Source organism: Quercus suber, unplaced genomic scaffold, assembly GCF_002906115.3.
Source record: "Quercus suber isolate HL8 unplaced genomic scaffold, Cork oak 2.0 scaffold_502, whole genome shotgun sequence".
Lineage (NCBI taxonomy): Eukaryota > Viridiplantae > Streptophyta > Magnoliopsida > Fagales > Fagaceae > Quercus > Quercus suber.
Window position 1 is genome coordinate 436,560 of NW_027069951.1, and position 16,302 is coordinate 452,861.

At 30.4% G+C, this 16,302-nt stretch overlaps 1 protein-coding gene across 1 annotated transcript; it reads right to left on the minus strand.

Moving 5' to 3' along the window:
- Window positions 1-1,809: 1,809 nt before the first annotated feature.
- Window positions 1,810-2,359, minus strand: LOC112036513 (TMV resistance protein N-like). The gene is made up of 2 exons (XM_065763286.1): window positions 1,896-2,359; window positions 1,810-1,834 (listed from the first exon to the last, which is right to left on the minus strand). Exons 1-2 carry the CDS (start codon window positions 2,357-2,359, stop codon window positions 1,810-1,812), a joined length of 489 nt encoding a protein of 162 aa, XP_065619358.1.
- Between the last annotated feature and the right edge of the window lie 13,943 nt (window positions 2,360-16,302).

The following is a 16,302-nucleotide window of genomic DNA, read 5'->3' on the forward strand; positions in this document are numbered from 1 at the left end:
TTAGCTAAAACCATAACTGCACCGCACTTTATTTTTGCAGTCACATGTGTGGTGCGGTGTGATGCAATGCAATTTAAAGTTTAGCTAAAACTATAACCGCACCACACCTCATTTTTGTGGTCACATATGCGGTGTGGTGTAGAAGATGTAGTTTGAATGATTTGAAGTTGGTATATTTTTCAAATTTTGAGCTTTTTCTACTTAGCTCAAAACTAATTTTTCCATTTGTTTTGGACCAAGTTTTTAACTATTGAGCTAGTTTTTCTTTATTTTGGGCTGGCTTTCCTAATCAACACTTGCTAGGACTATCAAACTATATATATATATATATTTTGAAAACTAGGGTTATTAAACTATTAATAATATATTTAATATTAAAAATAATTAAATATATTAATATATAGAGAGGGTGTGGTGCGGTGCGATTTGTGCAGTTTTCTTATTGTAAAACCACAAACCGCATTGCATCATGCAGTGCAGTGTGGTGCATTATTACTTGCGGTGCAGTGCGGTTATGCCATTTTGTGGGTGGTTTTGGTGTAGTTTATGCAGTTTGGTGAACACCCCTAAACCTCTGACATTACACAAAATAACTTGAAATTTTTTACGTTGTATGTGTCTGTTAGACTCATGATTTAAGTTGTTAGTTTTATGAAATTTCAAGATTCAATCGGTCACCTTTGAAACTTTAGGATTCAATTGGTTACGTTTGTGCAATGAAATTATCAAAGCCAATTTATAAAGTTTGTATTACTATGATATTTTCGGAGTGTACTATGAAAGGCTTTTCCCTCAAACCTCTGTTGATCTTGTTTAGTTCCTAATATTATCCGTTGTTTAGGATTCAATTGGTTACATATCTTGAAATATACCCCCCCTCTTTATTAAGGTGCGACTTGATAATAGAAGTTTTCGTATCACTTTTATTATAGGTGAATAGTTTAAGTGATAGTCTCATCAAAATACCCGAAGTTTTCGTATCACTTTATTATAGGTGAACAGTTTGAGTGATAGTCTCATCAAAATACCAGTGGTACATGTAACATGTAATATTACCAATTATCGTCATGTGACATGAGGTTGATGATTCAACACCTAACACCTCTTTTTTCATTCAGCCAAAAAAAACTTACAAAAAAGTTTTGAAGAACTTATCAAAATTATGTTTAAATTTGAGGACATATATTTGTGTCAAACTGTCAGAATAGATATTAAAACATGGGTCCGATTAATTAGGGCTCAAATTAACCATCAATTTTGGGATAGTTTTTATGGAAAATTGAAAAACTGTCAAAACAGTGAATTACTTTTTCGTTTTCTCATAAAAAATTTCCTAAAATTGATTATTAATATATGCCTTAAGGGCTCACGTTAATAAATCCTTTAAAACATTGCCCCAGTACANTCCACAGCCATCATCGATTGTTGGTTGAGTTTGGGTCGGCATTTTATTCTTTATTTTTTTGGTTGGTTGAGTTTTTTTTTTTTTTTTTTTTTCCTCTTTTGTTGAGGTTTTTGGATTTGGAATTTGTTAGAAGATCCGGTGATTGTGGGTGTAGTTTGTGGCAGTTGATGTGCTGTTGGTGGTGGTTGTAGCGGTGGTTGTTGGTTGGTTGGTTGGTGGCAACTGCCACTGAGTTTTTGGTGTTTGTATATTGGCTGGGATTTGAGATAATATATTATTTTAATGTGTAGTAAATATTATTTTAACGTATAGAATGGAAGAATAGAACATCTGATAAATGAGATATTGTAAAATGATGTGCTAAAATGATAAAGTAGGTTTTTGATGTGTTAAAATGACATTTTTTATGAGAGAGCTGATGGGAATGCTCTAAAACCATTAGAAGATTAAAAGTCATAAAAGCACAAAACATTAGTTATTAGATACATACCTATCCTTATAATGCCATCCAGATAAACTAGCTGCTTTATTTAGAGCTGCCCTCCACTTCTGCACCTTCTCTATGTTATTCTTGAATTTGTTTTCTTGTTCAGCCAATGCTGCTTTAAAATCACCTTTTTCTTGTTTACGTACTTCACATGGATCTACTTTGTAAAAAACAGGTACAACCCATTGCCCATGTAGCTTGCACTGAAGAATCTCGACAAGTTCTTCCAAACACCAACTCGAAAATGCATAATTTCGAGAGAATATAATTATTGAAATCCTTGATGATCTAATAGTATTGCGAAGTTCACCTGAAATTTCTTCTCCTCTTGGGATATCATTATCAATGAAGGTATTGATACCTTTGTTATCCAAACCATGATATAAATGGCCAGTAAAACCATTACGGGTATCTTCACCTCTAAAGTTCAGGAAAACATCGTACTTCCACTGGCGAGTGGAAGCCATTAGAATCTACAAGCAGAAAATTGAGAAGAAGAAAGATGTGATGAAATGAGAATTAGGAGAGATGAGGAGTAAAGCTCCAAGATTCTGGGCAGAGCGATATTTGAATGGAAATGAAGGCCTGGAAAGTAGGGAAGTCCCACTTCCACGAAGATTCCATGGTGCAAACTTTTGAACAGAGGCTCTTTCATTTTTCAAAAAGTGAGTGAGAAAACAATAAATAAAATGACTTTTTTTGCCGACGCGGAATTGACTAAATCATTGTGTTTACTCACACATAGATTCGCTCCAATCAACAAATTAACCAAAAAATTGGGAAACATACCATAAATTATCTCACACACAAATCAAAGAAAAAGTAGACTATTCAATTTTTAAGTTGAAATGAAACTTCTTGGAAGGTGTCTTGCTTACAAATACCATTCCAGGCATATTTATTTACAAAAGTACCTTTTTTTTTTTTCCTTGTATCACCAATCGGTGTGGACGGTGGACTGGTGGAATGCAATATGTAGGGACAAATGTATGATGTATGCAATTAACCAATTTTACATTTAAAAAAAAAAAAAAAACCATATCCACCAATTCAGTTCATTAGAATTTTTGTTTATTCTATTATCAAATTAAATTTTAGCTCAATAGTAATAAGTAATAATATTTTTATTATACATTTATATAATTGTATATTGCACTAATTTTGAAATAGTAAACCGATATTTACCCGTATGAAAATATTCCGATCCTGTTATTAAAACCAACATCAACAAGTAGCGAACATAGACACGGAGCTATACATTGATTGCCCCTCAATTTTTTAAAAAAAATATTAGTATTTGACTTCTCTATCTAAACTTAAGTTTATTATCTAAACTTAGGGCCTGTTTGGATACAGCTGAAAACTGAAAACACTGTAGCAAAATAATTTTTAAATGTGTGAATAGTACCGTGGGACCCATTTTTAATGAAAAAGTTGCTGAAAAGTGAAAATTGTGAGTCCGTGAACAGTAAATTTAGGTTGAAAAGTCAAACTTTGCGGCTACTGTTCATTGAACAGTAGCCGCTACAGTACAATAAACAGTAAAAAAGACTGAAACCCGTGAAAAAAAAAAAAAAAAAAAAAAAAAAGCTGAAACGCAAACGCGTTCAGCTTTTCCACCCACGCCAAACGGTCTCTTAATAGCCTTCTGTGCTGAAGTTTCTTCTTTGTCTAAACTTCTATTTCTTATCCTACAATACTATACATTAACACATTATACAGTTAAAGTGCTAGATTATTCTTTTTGTCAACTGGCAACTCGTGCTTTTACAAGTTCTAGGTGGAGGGTAAAGTTGTGAGTTCAAGACCTATTTGGTGCATGCTTACCAATAAAAATAAAAAAAGCTTCTCCTCATTGACTGATTGCACCTACAGGGTGCTCGCTAAGGCAAGTAGATCTAGCCACCCATTAGCAACCTCTTTTATAATATAATGGAGAATGCATTTATGGTGTTCTTTGATGACCCGGTATATAGACCGGTCTTGGTGATCAATTGGATCGAATGTGCACAAGACCAAGTCAAAACTAGTAAAACCCAATGGGATTTAAGCAAACCATGTGACCTAGTTAGGATGTGAATTGTGTAAAACTACACTAATAGGTCCACCTCAATGAATTTTTTTACTATTTAATGTATGATAATATGGTAATTTAAATAAGAGAAAACATAAAGAAATTTTTTTTTAAAAAATGCATTTTTCTTTCACTTCTTTGCCGATACATGTTACTATACCCATCACTTTTCACTGTTTCAATTCCCCAAACCTAGGGCTATGCATCAATTTTCTCTGCTCTGAACATATCACTTTTCAGTTTCACATAGCTAGGGGTATGAATATATCAATATAAGTTATATAGTTTATTGCTTAAACCTTCTTTTTCTTATTTTGTTTATATATTTTTATGTTTTATTTCTTTATTTCTTTTAGTTTAAGCCTTTAACATTTTATTTTCTCTTCTTTTGTTTACTTAGTTTGAGATTTGCCCTTTTTTTCTTTGTTTAATATACATAATTTTTAAACATGTAACAAAATTTTATTTAGCAAAAACTTAGTTGCAATCTTATGACATTCGTTTATTTTTTTTGTGAATTTTATAGAATTTCTAATGCTATTACTTGTGAAACCTTGATTTTGAATTATAATGGCAAGTTTAATTTAGACATGTGCCTACTTTTTTTTTTTTTTAATTTACATATTTGTGTTATCATTTCTCAAACTTACTTTGATTAGTTTATATATATTTAACTTTTAAAAAAAATTTATTTGATCATGCGATTTGACAGATGAGCCAATGGCTTATAGACCGGGTCAATATCCAATTTGAGTTTAATAACTATTGTCTTACCATAAATGGTGATTCACATTTTTTTTTTATAGAAGAAATTTTTTTTCAGTAAATAGTACTTATTAGAATACACAAAAATAGTAATACTAGTGTTTTAAACCAAATTTATAATACTAAGTACAACTACGAATGGGATAAACATCTTTATTTTTTATTTTTAGTAAACAGTACTCCCTCCGTCCTATTTTGTTTGTCCTCTATTCTATTTTGGGATGTCCCAAAATATTGCCCTGTTTCTAAAATTTGAAGTCATTAATTTAATAATGTTCCTATTATACCCCTACTTATTTTCAAAACCATTTAAAAAGAAAACCAACAAATATTTAAAAAATAAATATTGATTAAAAAGATAAACTAGAATTTGTATTTGAAGTAATCCAAAATTGCTTGGAGCCAATACCCAATAGTTTTTGTATTGTGGTAGTCGTAGATTTTTCAAATTTGATTAAAAGGATAGGTTAAAATTTGTGCTATGTAATTTCAAAAATGCTAATGCTAGTAAGGAGCATATTTTTGAGCCCGGAATTTCAGATTTAATATTCCTATTTTTTGATAAATTTATTTAAGGGTAGTTTTAGAAACTTATACATTTTTTTAAGGTAGACAAAACAATAAATAATGTTTCCTTAAAAAGTTTGATTTTTGAAACAAAGCAAACAAATTAGGACGGATGGAGTAATACTTATTTGAACACACACGAAAATAATAATACTAGTGTTTGAAACTGAGTTTATAATACATTACATAATAAGAGTATAACTACAAAAGAGTCAAACATTTGTAGTTGTAGGCTAAAATTATAAACAGCGGACACTAGACATACACAACCAATATGGGATAAACATCCCTATTTTCTTTTTTAATAGAGGAAATTGGTAATTCACTTGGGTGAGAAGAAATTAATGAAATAAATGTAAGTGAACTTATTTCTATATTAATTGAGGGTAATTTAAACACATCTTAAATAAGTGAAAATAAAAATGATTATTTTTACAAAAATCTCAAGAAAGATTAAGACTGACAATGTTGGTGAGGGTCAGAGACTCAGAGGGGTGTATTATTTGTGGGCTCCCATGTCCCAGCAAATTTCTCACACGTTAAAAGTTCTGTCAATTCTGTGAAGATTGTTCAGTAATTCTATCATGATACGAATTTTCCTCTGTTCAGACTGTTCCAACCTCCAAGCCATTTTCATTTTCAGCATTGTCCACATGGACTCGTGTACAACCGTCAATTAACTCCATGGCTGAGAACATTTTTTGTTTCTTCCGTCTAGATATTTTTTTTCCAATTTGTTTACTTCCTTCTCTTCCTTTATTAATATCTGCCTGCACTTTCACACTCATCACAGTCAATTTCTTATCCTCTGCATTATACAAAGCCTCCCCTATAGAACAATTCGAAGGAAAACCCCATCTCTCTCATCTTTCTTTAGATACTAGGAAGAGAAAAAATCAACATAATTTGATTTTCTTTATATCAAGCTTCAATGGCTAAGGAGTTCATAAACTTGAATTATTGGATTGAGGTTGCCCCAGCTCCTACTCAGTTCATAATAGGATCATTTCGTGAACATTCTATTTTGCAGTGTCCCCTTTTGCTTTTATTAGAATGATGAAACTATATTTCAATTTGGTCTTAATATTTCAATTGTGTGAATTTAGTTTCTAATCTTTTAGTGACATGTCAATTTAATCCCTGCTATTATATCTTATTATATCTTAATAGATGTATCTTGGATGAAAATGAAGAGTAAAAGCTCCAAGTTTTTTGACAAAGCATATTCGAATGGAAATGAAGGCCTTGAAAGTAGAAAAGTCCCACTTCCACGAAGATTCCATGGTGCGAACTTTTGAACAGAGGCTCTTTCATTTTTCAAAAAGTGAGTGAGAAAGCAATGAATAAAATGACGCGGAATTGACGAAATCATTGTGTTTACTCACACATACATTCGCTCCAATCAACAAAAACCAATAAAAAGGAAAACATACCATACATTGTCTCCCACACAAATGAAAGAAAAAGAAGATGGAATGTCAAAGAATTGGGAAAGGAAAAGTAAAAAGTAGAAATAAAGACAAGGAATCACGTTTTTTGGGGGGGGGGGTGGTGGTTTGTATGCTTTTCAATTTTTAAGTTGAAATGAAACTTCCTGGAAGGTGTCTTACTTACAAATACCATTCCATGGGCCAAAATGGCCAGGATACTATTCTGGACAAAATATTTACTAATATACCACTATTTGTAAAATATTTAGCAATTTATACTTTTTTGAAACTTAAGTTTTTTGAAATTCGAATTTGTCATAGAACTCAAGTTTAAGTTTTAGAAACTTGAGTTCTTTGAAAATATAGTTTTCAAATTTGCTGTGTTATTTTTTTTGGAACTCGAGTTCCATCAAAATTTTTCCAAAGAACTCGAGTTATCTAGCATACTCGAATTTTTTTAAAAAGTGGTAGATCTCTAATTATTTTACAATTTGTGGTAAGTACATTTTGCCAAATAGTGATACTTGGCCATTTTGGCCCCATTCCATTCATATTTATTTACAAAAATGCCTCTGTTTTTTTTTGAATGGAAATGAAGGCCTTGAAAGTAGGGAAGTCCCACCGGCCACCTCCACGAAGATTCCATGGTCAAACTTTTGAACAGAGGCTCTTTCATCTGTCAAAAAGTGAGTGAGAAAACAATGAATAAAATGGCTTTTTTGACGACGCGGAATTGACTAAATCATTGTGTTTACTCACACGCAAATGAAAGAAAAAGAAGATGGGAAAGGAAAAGTAAAAAGTAGAAATAAAGACAAGGAATCACGTGGGGAGGGTAGACTTTTCAGTTTTTAAGTTGAAATAAACTTCTTGGAAGGTGCCTTTACTTACAAATACCATTCCAGGCATATTTATTTACGAAAGTGCCATCTTTTTTTTCCTTGTGTCACCAATCGGTGTGGACTATAGACAGGTGGAATACAATATGTAAGGACAAATGTATGATGTGTGCAATTAACCAATTTGTACCTTAAAAAAAAAAAACCATATTCACCCATTCAGTTCATTAGAATTTTTGTTTATTCTGTTATCAATTTAAATTTTATCTCAATAGTAATAAGTAATAAGTAATAATAATTTTATTATATATTTATATAATTGTATATTGCACTAATTCCAAAATAGTAAACTGATATCTACTAGTACGTAAATATTTGGTTCTTGTGTGCAATTAACCAATTTTTACCTTAAAAAAAAAGAACCATATTCACCCATTCAGTTCATTAGAATTTTTGTTTATTCTATTATCAATTTAAATTTTAGCTCAATAATAATAAGTAATAAGTAATAATTTTATTATATATTTATATAATTGTATATTGCACTAATTCCAAAATAGTAAACCGATATCTACAAGTATGTAAATATTTGGTTCTTGTTACTAAAACCAACATCAACAAGCAGCGAATGGAGCTAAACATTGATTGCCCCCCAAATTTTTTTTTTTTAATATTAGTATTTGACTTCTCTATCTAAACTTAAGTTTATTATCTAAACTTAAGAGCCTTATGTGCATAAGTTTCTTCTTTATCTAAACTTCTCTTTCTTATTCTACAATACTTACACATTAACACATTATATAGTTGTCAAAGGTCTTATATTTGAATTAGCACATTCCCATGAACAAAGTGCTTAGGGGTCTAGGGGAGAAATGGTTCGAGTTGCGAAATTAGCAACATGTTGTAATTATTTCTCCAAAAAAAAAAAAAAAACACACACACACACACACACATTATACAATTGTTGAGGCAAGCAGATCTGGCCACCTATTAGTAGCCTCTTTTATAGTATAATGGAGAATGTATTTATAGTGTCTAGTCTTGGTGATCAATTGGATCGAACATGCACAAGACCAAGTCAAAACTAGTAAAACTCAATCGGATTTAAGTAAACCGTGTGATCTAACTGAATTTGTGAATTGTGTAAAATTACACTAATAGGTCCACCTCAAAGACTTTTTTACTATTTAAAGTGTGATAATATGGTAATTTTAAATAAGTGAAAATCTAAAGAAAAAAAAAAGCATTTTTCTCTCACTTCTTTGCCAATTCATGCTATTGTACCCATCACTTTTCACTGTTTCAATTCTCCAAACCTAAAGCTATGCATCAATTTTTTCTGCTCTGAACATATCACTTTTCAGTTTCACATAGCCAATTAGTAGGTAGGTATGAATATATCAATATATGTTATATAGTTTATTGCTTAAACCTTCTTTTTCTTATTTTGTTTATAATTTTTATGCTTTATTTGTTTATTTCTTTAAGTTTAAGCCTTTAGCATTTTTTTCCCTTCTTTTGTTTACTTAGTTTGAGATTTGCTTCTTTTTTTTTCTTTGTTTAGTATACATAATTTTAAAATATGTAACAAGATTTTATTTAGCAAAGACTTAGTTGCAATCTTATAACATTTGTTTATTTTGCTTGTGAATTTTATAGAATTTCCAATGCTATTGCTTGTGAAACCTTGATTTTGAATTATAATGGGAAGTTTAATTTAGACATATGCCTACTTTTTTTTTTTTAAATTCACATATTCATGTTATGATTTCTCATACTTACTTTTATTAGTTTATATATATATATATATATATATATATAATTTATTAAAAAAAAATTATTTGATCATGCGATTCAACAAATGAGCCAGTGGCTCATAGACCAGGTCAATGTCCGGTCTAAGTTTTATAACTATTGTCTTACCATAAATTGGTGGTTCACATTTTTTTTTTTTATAGAAGAAATTGATAATTCACTTTTATTTAGAGAATTCCAATCTATGGCGTCCACTTATAATAATAGTTCTTTATCATCAAACTAAGACACTAATTAGTTTTGGTGTAAGCAGGAATTGAATCACAAATTTTTTATTCAACTATCAGAGACTTTACCAGTTAAGTTAACTGGAACCCACAAATTGATAATTCACTTGGGTGAGAAGAAATTAATGAAATAAATGTAAGTGAACTTATATCTATATTAATCTGGGGTAATTTAAACACATGTTAAATAAGTGATAATAAAATGATTATTTTTACAAAAATCCCAAGAANGTGCAATTAACCAATTTTTACCTTAAAAAAAAGAACCATATTCACCCATTCAGTTCATTAGAATTTTTGTTTATTCTATTATCAATTTAAATTTTAGCTCAATAATAATAAGTAATAAGTAATAATTTTATTATATATTTATATAATTGTATATTGCACTAATTCCAAAATAGTAAACCGATATCTACAAGTATGTAAATATTTGGTTCTTGTTACTAAAACCAACATCAACAAGCAGCGAATGGAGCTAAACATTGATTGCCCCCCAAATTTTTTTTTTTAATATTAGTATTTGACTTCTCTATCTAAACTTAAGTTTATTATCTAAACTTAAGAGCCTTATGTGCATAAGTTTCTTCTTTATCTAAACTTCTCTTTCTTATTCTACAATACTTACACATTAACACATTATATAGTTGTCAAAGGTCTTATATTTGAATTAGCACATTCCCATGAACAAAGTGCTTAGGGGTCTAGGGGAGAAATGGTTCGAGTTGCGAAATTAGCAACATGTTGTAATTATTTCTCCAAAAAAAAAAAAAAACACACACACACACACACACATTATACAATTGTTGAGGCAAGCAGATCTGGCCACCTATTAGTAGCCTCTTTTATAGTATAATGGAGAATGTATTTATAGTGTCTAGTCTTGGTGATCAATTGGATCGAACATGCACAAGACCAAGTCAAAACTAGTAAAACTCAATCGGATTTAAGTAAACCGTGTGATCTAACTGAATTTGTGAATTGTGTAAAATTACACTAATAGGTCCACCTCAAAGACTTTTTTACTATTTAAAGTGTGATAATATGGTAATTTTAAATAAGTGAAAATCTAAAGAAAAAAAAAAGCATTTTTCTCTCACTTCTTTGCCAATTCATGCTATTGTACCCATCACTTTTCACTGTTTCAATTCTCCAAACCTAAAGCTATGCATCAATTTTTTCTGCTCTGAACATATCACTTTTCAGTTTCACATAGCCAATTAGTAGGTAGGTATGAATATATCAATATATGTTATATAGTTTATTGCTTAAACCTTCTTTTTCTTATTTTGTTTATAATTTTTATGCTTTATTTGTTTATTTCTTTAAGTTTAAGCCTTTAGCATTTTTTTCCCTTCTTTTGTTTACTTAGTTTGAGATTTGCTTCTTTTTTTTCTTTGTTTAGTATACATAATTTTTAAAATATGTAACAAGATTTTATTTAGCCAAAAGTATGAAATAAACTCACATAAAAAAAAAAGTATGAAATAAACTCCCTTATATATACATTGTCCTTTTTGGTAATTTATTCTTCAAACTGCCACTTTTATAAGTGCTAGTTAAACGCTCAGCTTTTTCAAAAAGCACTTTTTAACAGTTTTTACCAAACACTCAACTTTTTGAAAATGCACTTTTTTATTATGCACTTTTTGAAAACTCCACTTTTTTATTATGCACTTTTACAAAAAGCTGAACCAAACTCACCCTAAGATTGGCAATTTTGGTGAGGGCTCCCATGTCCCATCAAATTTCTCACACGTTAAAAGTTTTGTCTATTCTGTGAATATTGTTGAGTGGCTTATTCTATCATGATACGAATTTTCCTCTGTTCCAACTTCCAAGCCATTTTCATTTTCAGCATTGTCCACATGGACCCGTGTACAATCGTCAATTAACTCCATGACTGAGAACTTTCTTTGTTTTTTTCCTTCTAGATATTTTTTTCCAATTTGTTTACTTCCTTCTCTTCAAATATTAATATCTGCCTCCACTTTCACACTCATCACAGTCAATTTCTTGTGCTCTGCGTTTACAAAGCCTATTATAGAACAGTTCTAAGGAAAATCCTATCTCTCTAATCTTTCTTTAGATACAAGGAAGAGAAAAAATCATCTACATTATTTGTATTTCGTTATATCAAGCTTCAATTGCCATGGAATACATAAACTTGAGTTCTTGGATTGAGGTAGCCCCAGCTCCTATTATTTACCCTCAGAAGCCTTCCAATTCACCAAAGCTTTAGCCAATTGCTGAAGAGGGTGCCGAGGAATACGATGATGATTCATAATCTGGGTTGTTTTCTTTTCATCTTCTTCTGTCTTGGATTCTTGAAGAGCTGCTTGCATTTCAGACTATATGTGGCTCTAATCCGGAGCCCTTTTGCTTGTATTAAAATGATTTACAGCTCTTATAAATAAATAAATGAATAAAAGATTTACAGCTGTTTTTTTTTTTTTTTTTTTTTTTTGTGTGGTAAATTTGTGCAAAAAGTGAAATTTCAAGCAGGTTTTGCCATTTTGGTTAATTGAACCAGTAAAAGTTTTTTTGTTATTTAATAAAAGATTTTGGTGTAAATTTAATTATAAAAAAAATAATTTAATGATAAATAAAAATCATCACGGGATGAATAATTAAGTTTAAATCTTATTACATCAATTAAAAAAAATACCTATAAAGGGGCAAGTGTCATAAGTTTGGATTATTACGCATAAAGAATAAAATTTGGTTCCAAACTAGTTTGAAACTATATTCCAACTCATTACATAGTGAATAATGTAAGTATTTATGTGTTTATTATTCAAACAAACCACATTCTTCATTACAAAAGTAAGATTCCTTTAATTCTCATATAATGGGTTGAAACCAAATAACTTCAATTAGTTTGGAACTAAACTCTTTCCAAATTTGAAATTTGGGCTTAGATCTTCAAATTTTAAAAATGTATTTGAAACTAAGCCTAAAATCATATTTGCACAAGTAATTGAGCTCATAAATTCATATGGAGAATCATTCTCCTAACATTCCTCATGTGACAAAATATTGGTACAAAACGGATCTTAATTTCTAATCCTACTTCTTGTCAAGAGCTACAGAAACATTCAACAGATGTTGATAAACTAATTGTACTTACTGATAAATTCAACGGATTTTAGTTTTGTCAACTTCAATTCCAATTCTTCCCATGCTCTATCAATAACTTGGTTAAGATATGATTATATGAGGAAAAAAACTATTGGATAAAAGTCCTTATTTCTTATGCTTTTAAAAGTGTATTCAAAATTACAATTTAGATTTGTCACCAATAATTGTAATTTACTTTTTTCCTTTAATTCTTCCATTTATCCCACATGTAAAAAACTTTTGAAGCTTTAAATTATTTATTATTACCTCTATAGTTTTGATATCATTTGGATACAGCTTCCTTTCATTTTACTCTCAAGTCTCACTCTCACTCTATAGTTTTGATATCATTTGGATACAGCTTCCTTTCATTTTACTCTCAACTCTCACTCTCACTCTCACTGCAAAGAAGAAAACCTCCATAGAATTCAGGTTCTCTAGCTATCGAATCCTTACCTTCAATCCTGCTTCTCTTGCAAAGAAATAACTATCATCGTGCTATGTGTTCATCTTCATTACAAGGGTCTCTACCTGTTTGCTCCACAGGTTGAATTTTTGGGTCTTTGGCTTATTAGCAGGACAAAGCGATTCTTTTGCTACAATGGCGAAAAAGATCAGAGATTTGAGTTCTTGGACTGAGATTGCACCAGCCCTTCTCATTTCTCCTAGTAAAGTCACCATTTTCCCTGTATTTGGAGACAATTACTGAAGATAAGGCTAAAGAATGCAACGAAGACTCCTAAGATATCGCAGTGCTTTTTCTTTTTCTTTTTTCTGACCGTGTGACTAATTGTATTCTACCGCATCGATTTTTTTTTTTTTTTTCCTTTTCCTTGTGTTCTCTTTTCTTTACATTTAAGTAGGAAATTTAATTGTATTCTTTAAGCACTGAATTCGAGATGCTTATAACGAATCTCTTATGACTCTTGGACATTATCTTGGCAATTTTTTTATAACTTCCGTAGTTCTGTTTGCCCTTTAATTTTGGTAAGGTACTAATTGAGTAATTGTAATAGGTTTTGATGCTCCTTAACCTAACAAGATACCACTAGTGACTATCTAATCTTAGGTACTAATAGTCTAATACTACCCATGCTTTCACTTCGGTGAGAAGAAATTAATGAAATAAACATGTTTCTATTAACAATAAATCTAGAGCAACAACAAAATTCATGACAAATTTCACAATTGTTTGATGTGGCAAGTTATTAATGATAGATAATAAAGTGTGTTAATGGTGGGACCATATGAAAATCAATAATAATCTATCAACTTAACAAGCTTTGTTGAGTGAAATGGAGAGAACACATGCATAATAGTTACAAATTGAAGGCATAAAATGGGAAACGAAGCTTTGTAAATGTCCTAATTGTACAAGAAATGGGGAATACTTGTGAAAGGATTATGAGCTATTGCATTGTACAATAGTTTTTAAGAGATTAAAAATTAAAGAGTTTATTTTTCTCAGTCTTAAGATTAGAAATTTTGTAATCTTTTAACTTTTTACCTTTTTAAGTTGAATAAAATTTTATATCATTTCTTTACAAAAAATTAATTATACCATTTAAAAAAAAAAAAGTAATTTAAACACTTCTTATACAATATAAGTGATTAATAAAGTGATAATTACTATTACAAATATATCAAAAAGATTAGATTGACAAAATTTTCCCAAAAAAGAAAAGAAAAATAGATTGACAATTTTGGTGAGGGTGTATTATTTCGTAAACTCATATCTGGAAAGCTAACGAGAGAACCTAGGTAGTTGCCAAGGTTTTGACAACTAACTAGGTTTAACCTTGTAAGCCCTCTAAACATATTCCCCAGTAATAAAGGCCATTCTCTAATATTACAACCATCAAGATTTAAATAGTGAGGTTCCATTTCTGGGTAAATATTGGGAAACTTTTCAAGGCTCTTGCAACCGTATAGATGAATAGTTTCTAGAGATTTCATCCTAAGGGTGCTGGGAAGAATTTTGAGTTTTATGCAATCCGATTGTTTCCAACTTTGAAGCTTATAAAGTGATCCAAAGGCTCATGAACCTCAATTAAATTTTCACAACCACTAATGTCCAATTCCTCTAAGTTTGGGGTGCACAAATCAGGTAATTTTGTAATGGTTAAATTCCGCTCCAAATTGATACTTTTCAAATTTTGAAAAGGTACCCTACAAGGAAAAAAGTAAATATATAAAAATTGTTCTTCGGCAAATTTTAGAAATAACATTTAAAGAAATCAAAATTCATCAATACTAATTGCTCATACCTGCTCAAATAGCTTCTCCAATCTGATGCAACTACTTCTTGGCATCTTAAGTACAACAAGTTGTTGAGGACAAAAATTGGATGGCAAGGAAAAAGGATATTGGTCCCATTCAAGTAACTTTAATCCATTGGGAGATATTTAAGTTCTTTAGAAATGAGTACATTTCTAACCATAAGAAATTCGAGATTTTCCATCATTTTGAAAGCTTCAGCATGTAGTTGCACTGTTATTGGATTAGGCGAATGCAGCATTATACCTCGAATTTTGTTTGACCCCTATTTGAAAAAGGAATTAAGTGAAACATATAACACAATAGAATTTGCCAAAACTATAATAATCTGAAATTTTGTGCAAAAATGATACTATTAAATTTATATTTTATATAATGTTAAAAAGAAAAAAATATCAAAGGAAAAAAAAAAAAAACATATTACTTCTACCTAATGAAAAACTAAATAAAAAGAAGTTATACCTTACTTTCAGTTAGTACTTTGAGAGCATCCTCATAATGCCATAATCTGCTACGTTTTTTGAGGATTTTTGGTGATTTTTGCCGAACAATTTCCCTACCCATTGTTGTATCAAGTCATGCATACCCAATATGCCATAATGACTAATAGTTACGAGACATTTATTAACAAGGTTTGGAATACCATTTCTTGATATAAATCACAAGCATGTAATACATTTACAACATTATCCTCGTCCCTTCCCTTGAAGAAACATGCAATATCGAGGAAAATATCCTTTTCCGTATCTTCCAATCCATCATAACTTACTTTAAGTATATTATGAATATCTCCTTTAGGAATTTTTCCACATTGCTATACTACACTTTCCCATTGAGATCTTGGTTTTCCACACAAATCAGAACCTATTATTGTTAGAGCTAATGGTAGCCATTGGCATATTGTATGACTTGGTTTGCAAGTATAGAATAATCTTCCTCAAGTTTATTTCCTTTGAAAGCATGTTGATTAAAGAGTTCAAGAGCTTCACAGTTGTCCAATTCCGTCATGTTGTAAGTTGTACAAACTTTCCAAGATAATCGAGCAAGTGTTTGTCTCTTGTTGTTATAAGGACTCTACTTCTTGAAGCAAACCAACCATAATTTCCAAACAAATTTTCTATTTGTTTTGATTTATCCACGTCATCAAGAATTAAAAGAATTCTTTTACCATGGAGCATTTCCTTTATCATATTGGTTCACGAGCTACACTCATCACCTTCAAATGTTTGCCCCTTAAGATATTAAAAAGGAGTTTCATATTACAATCTACTAAAATGTTTTTTTTTTAAATATTTA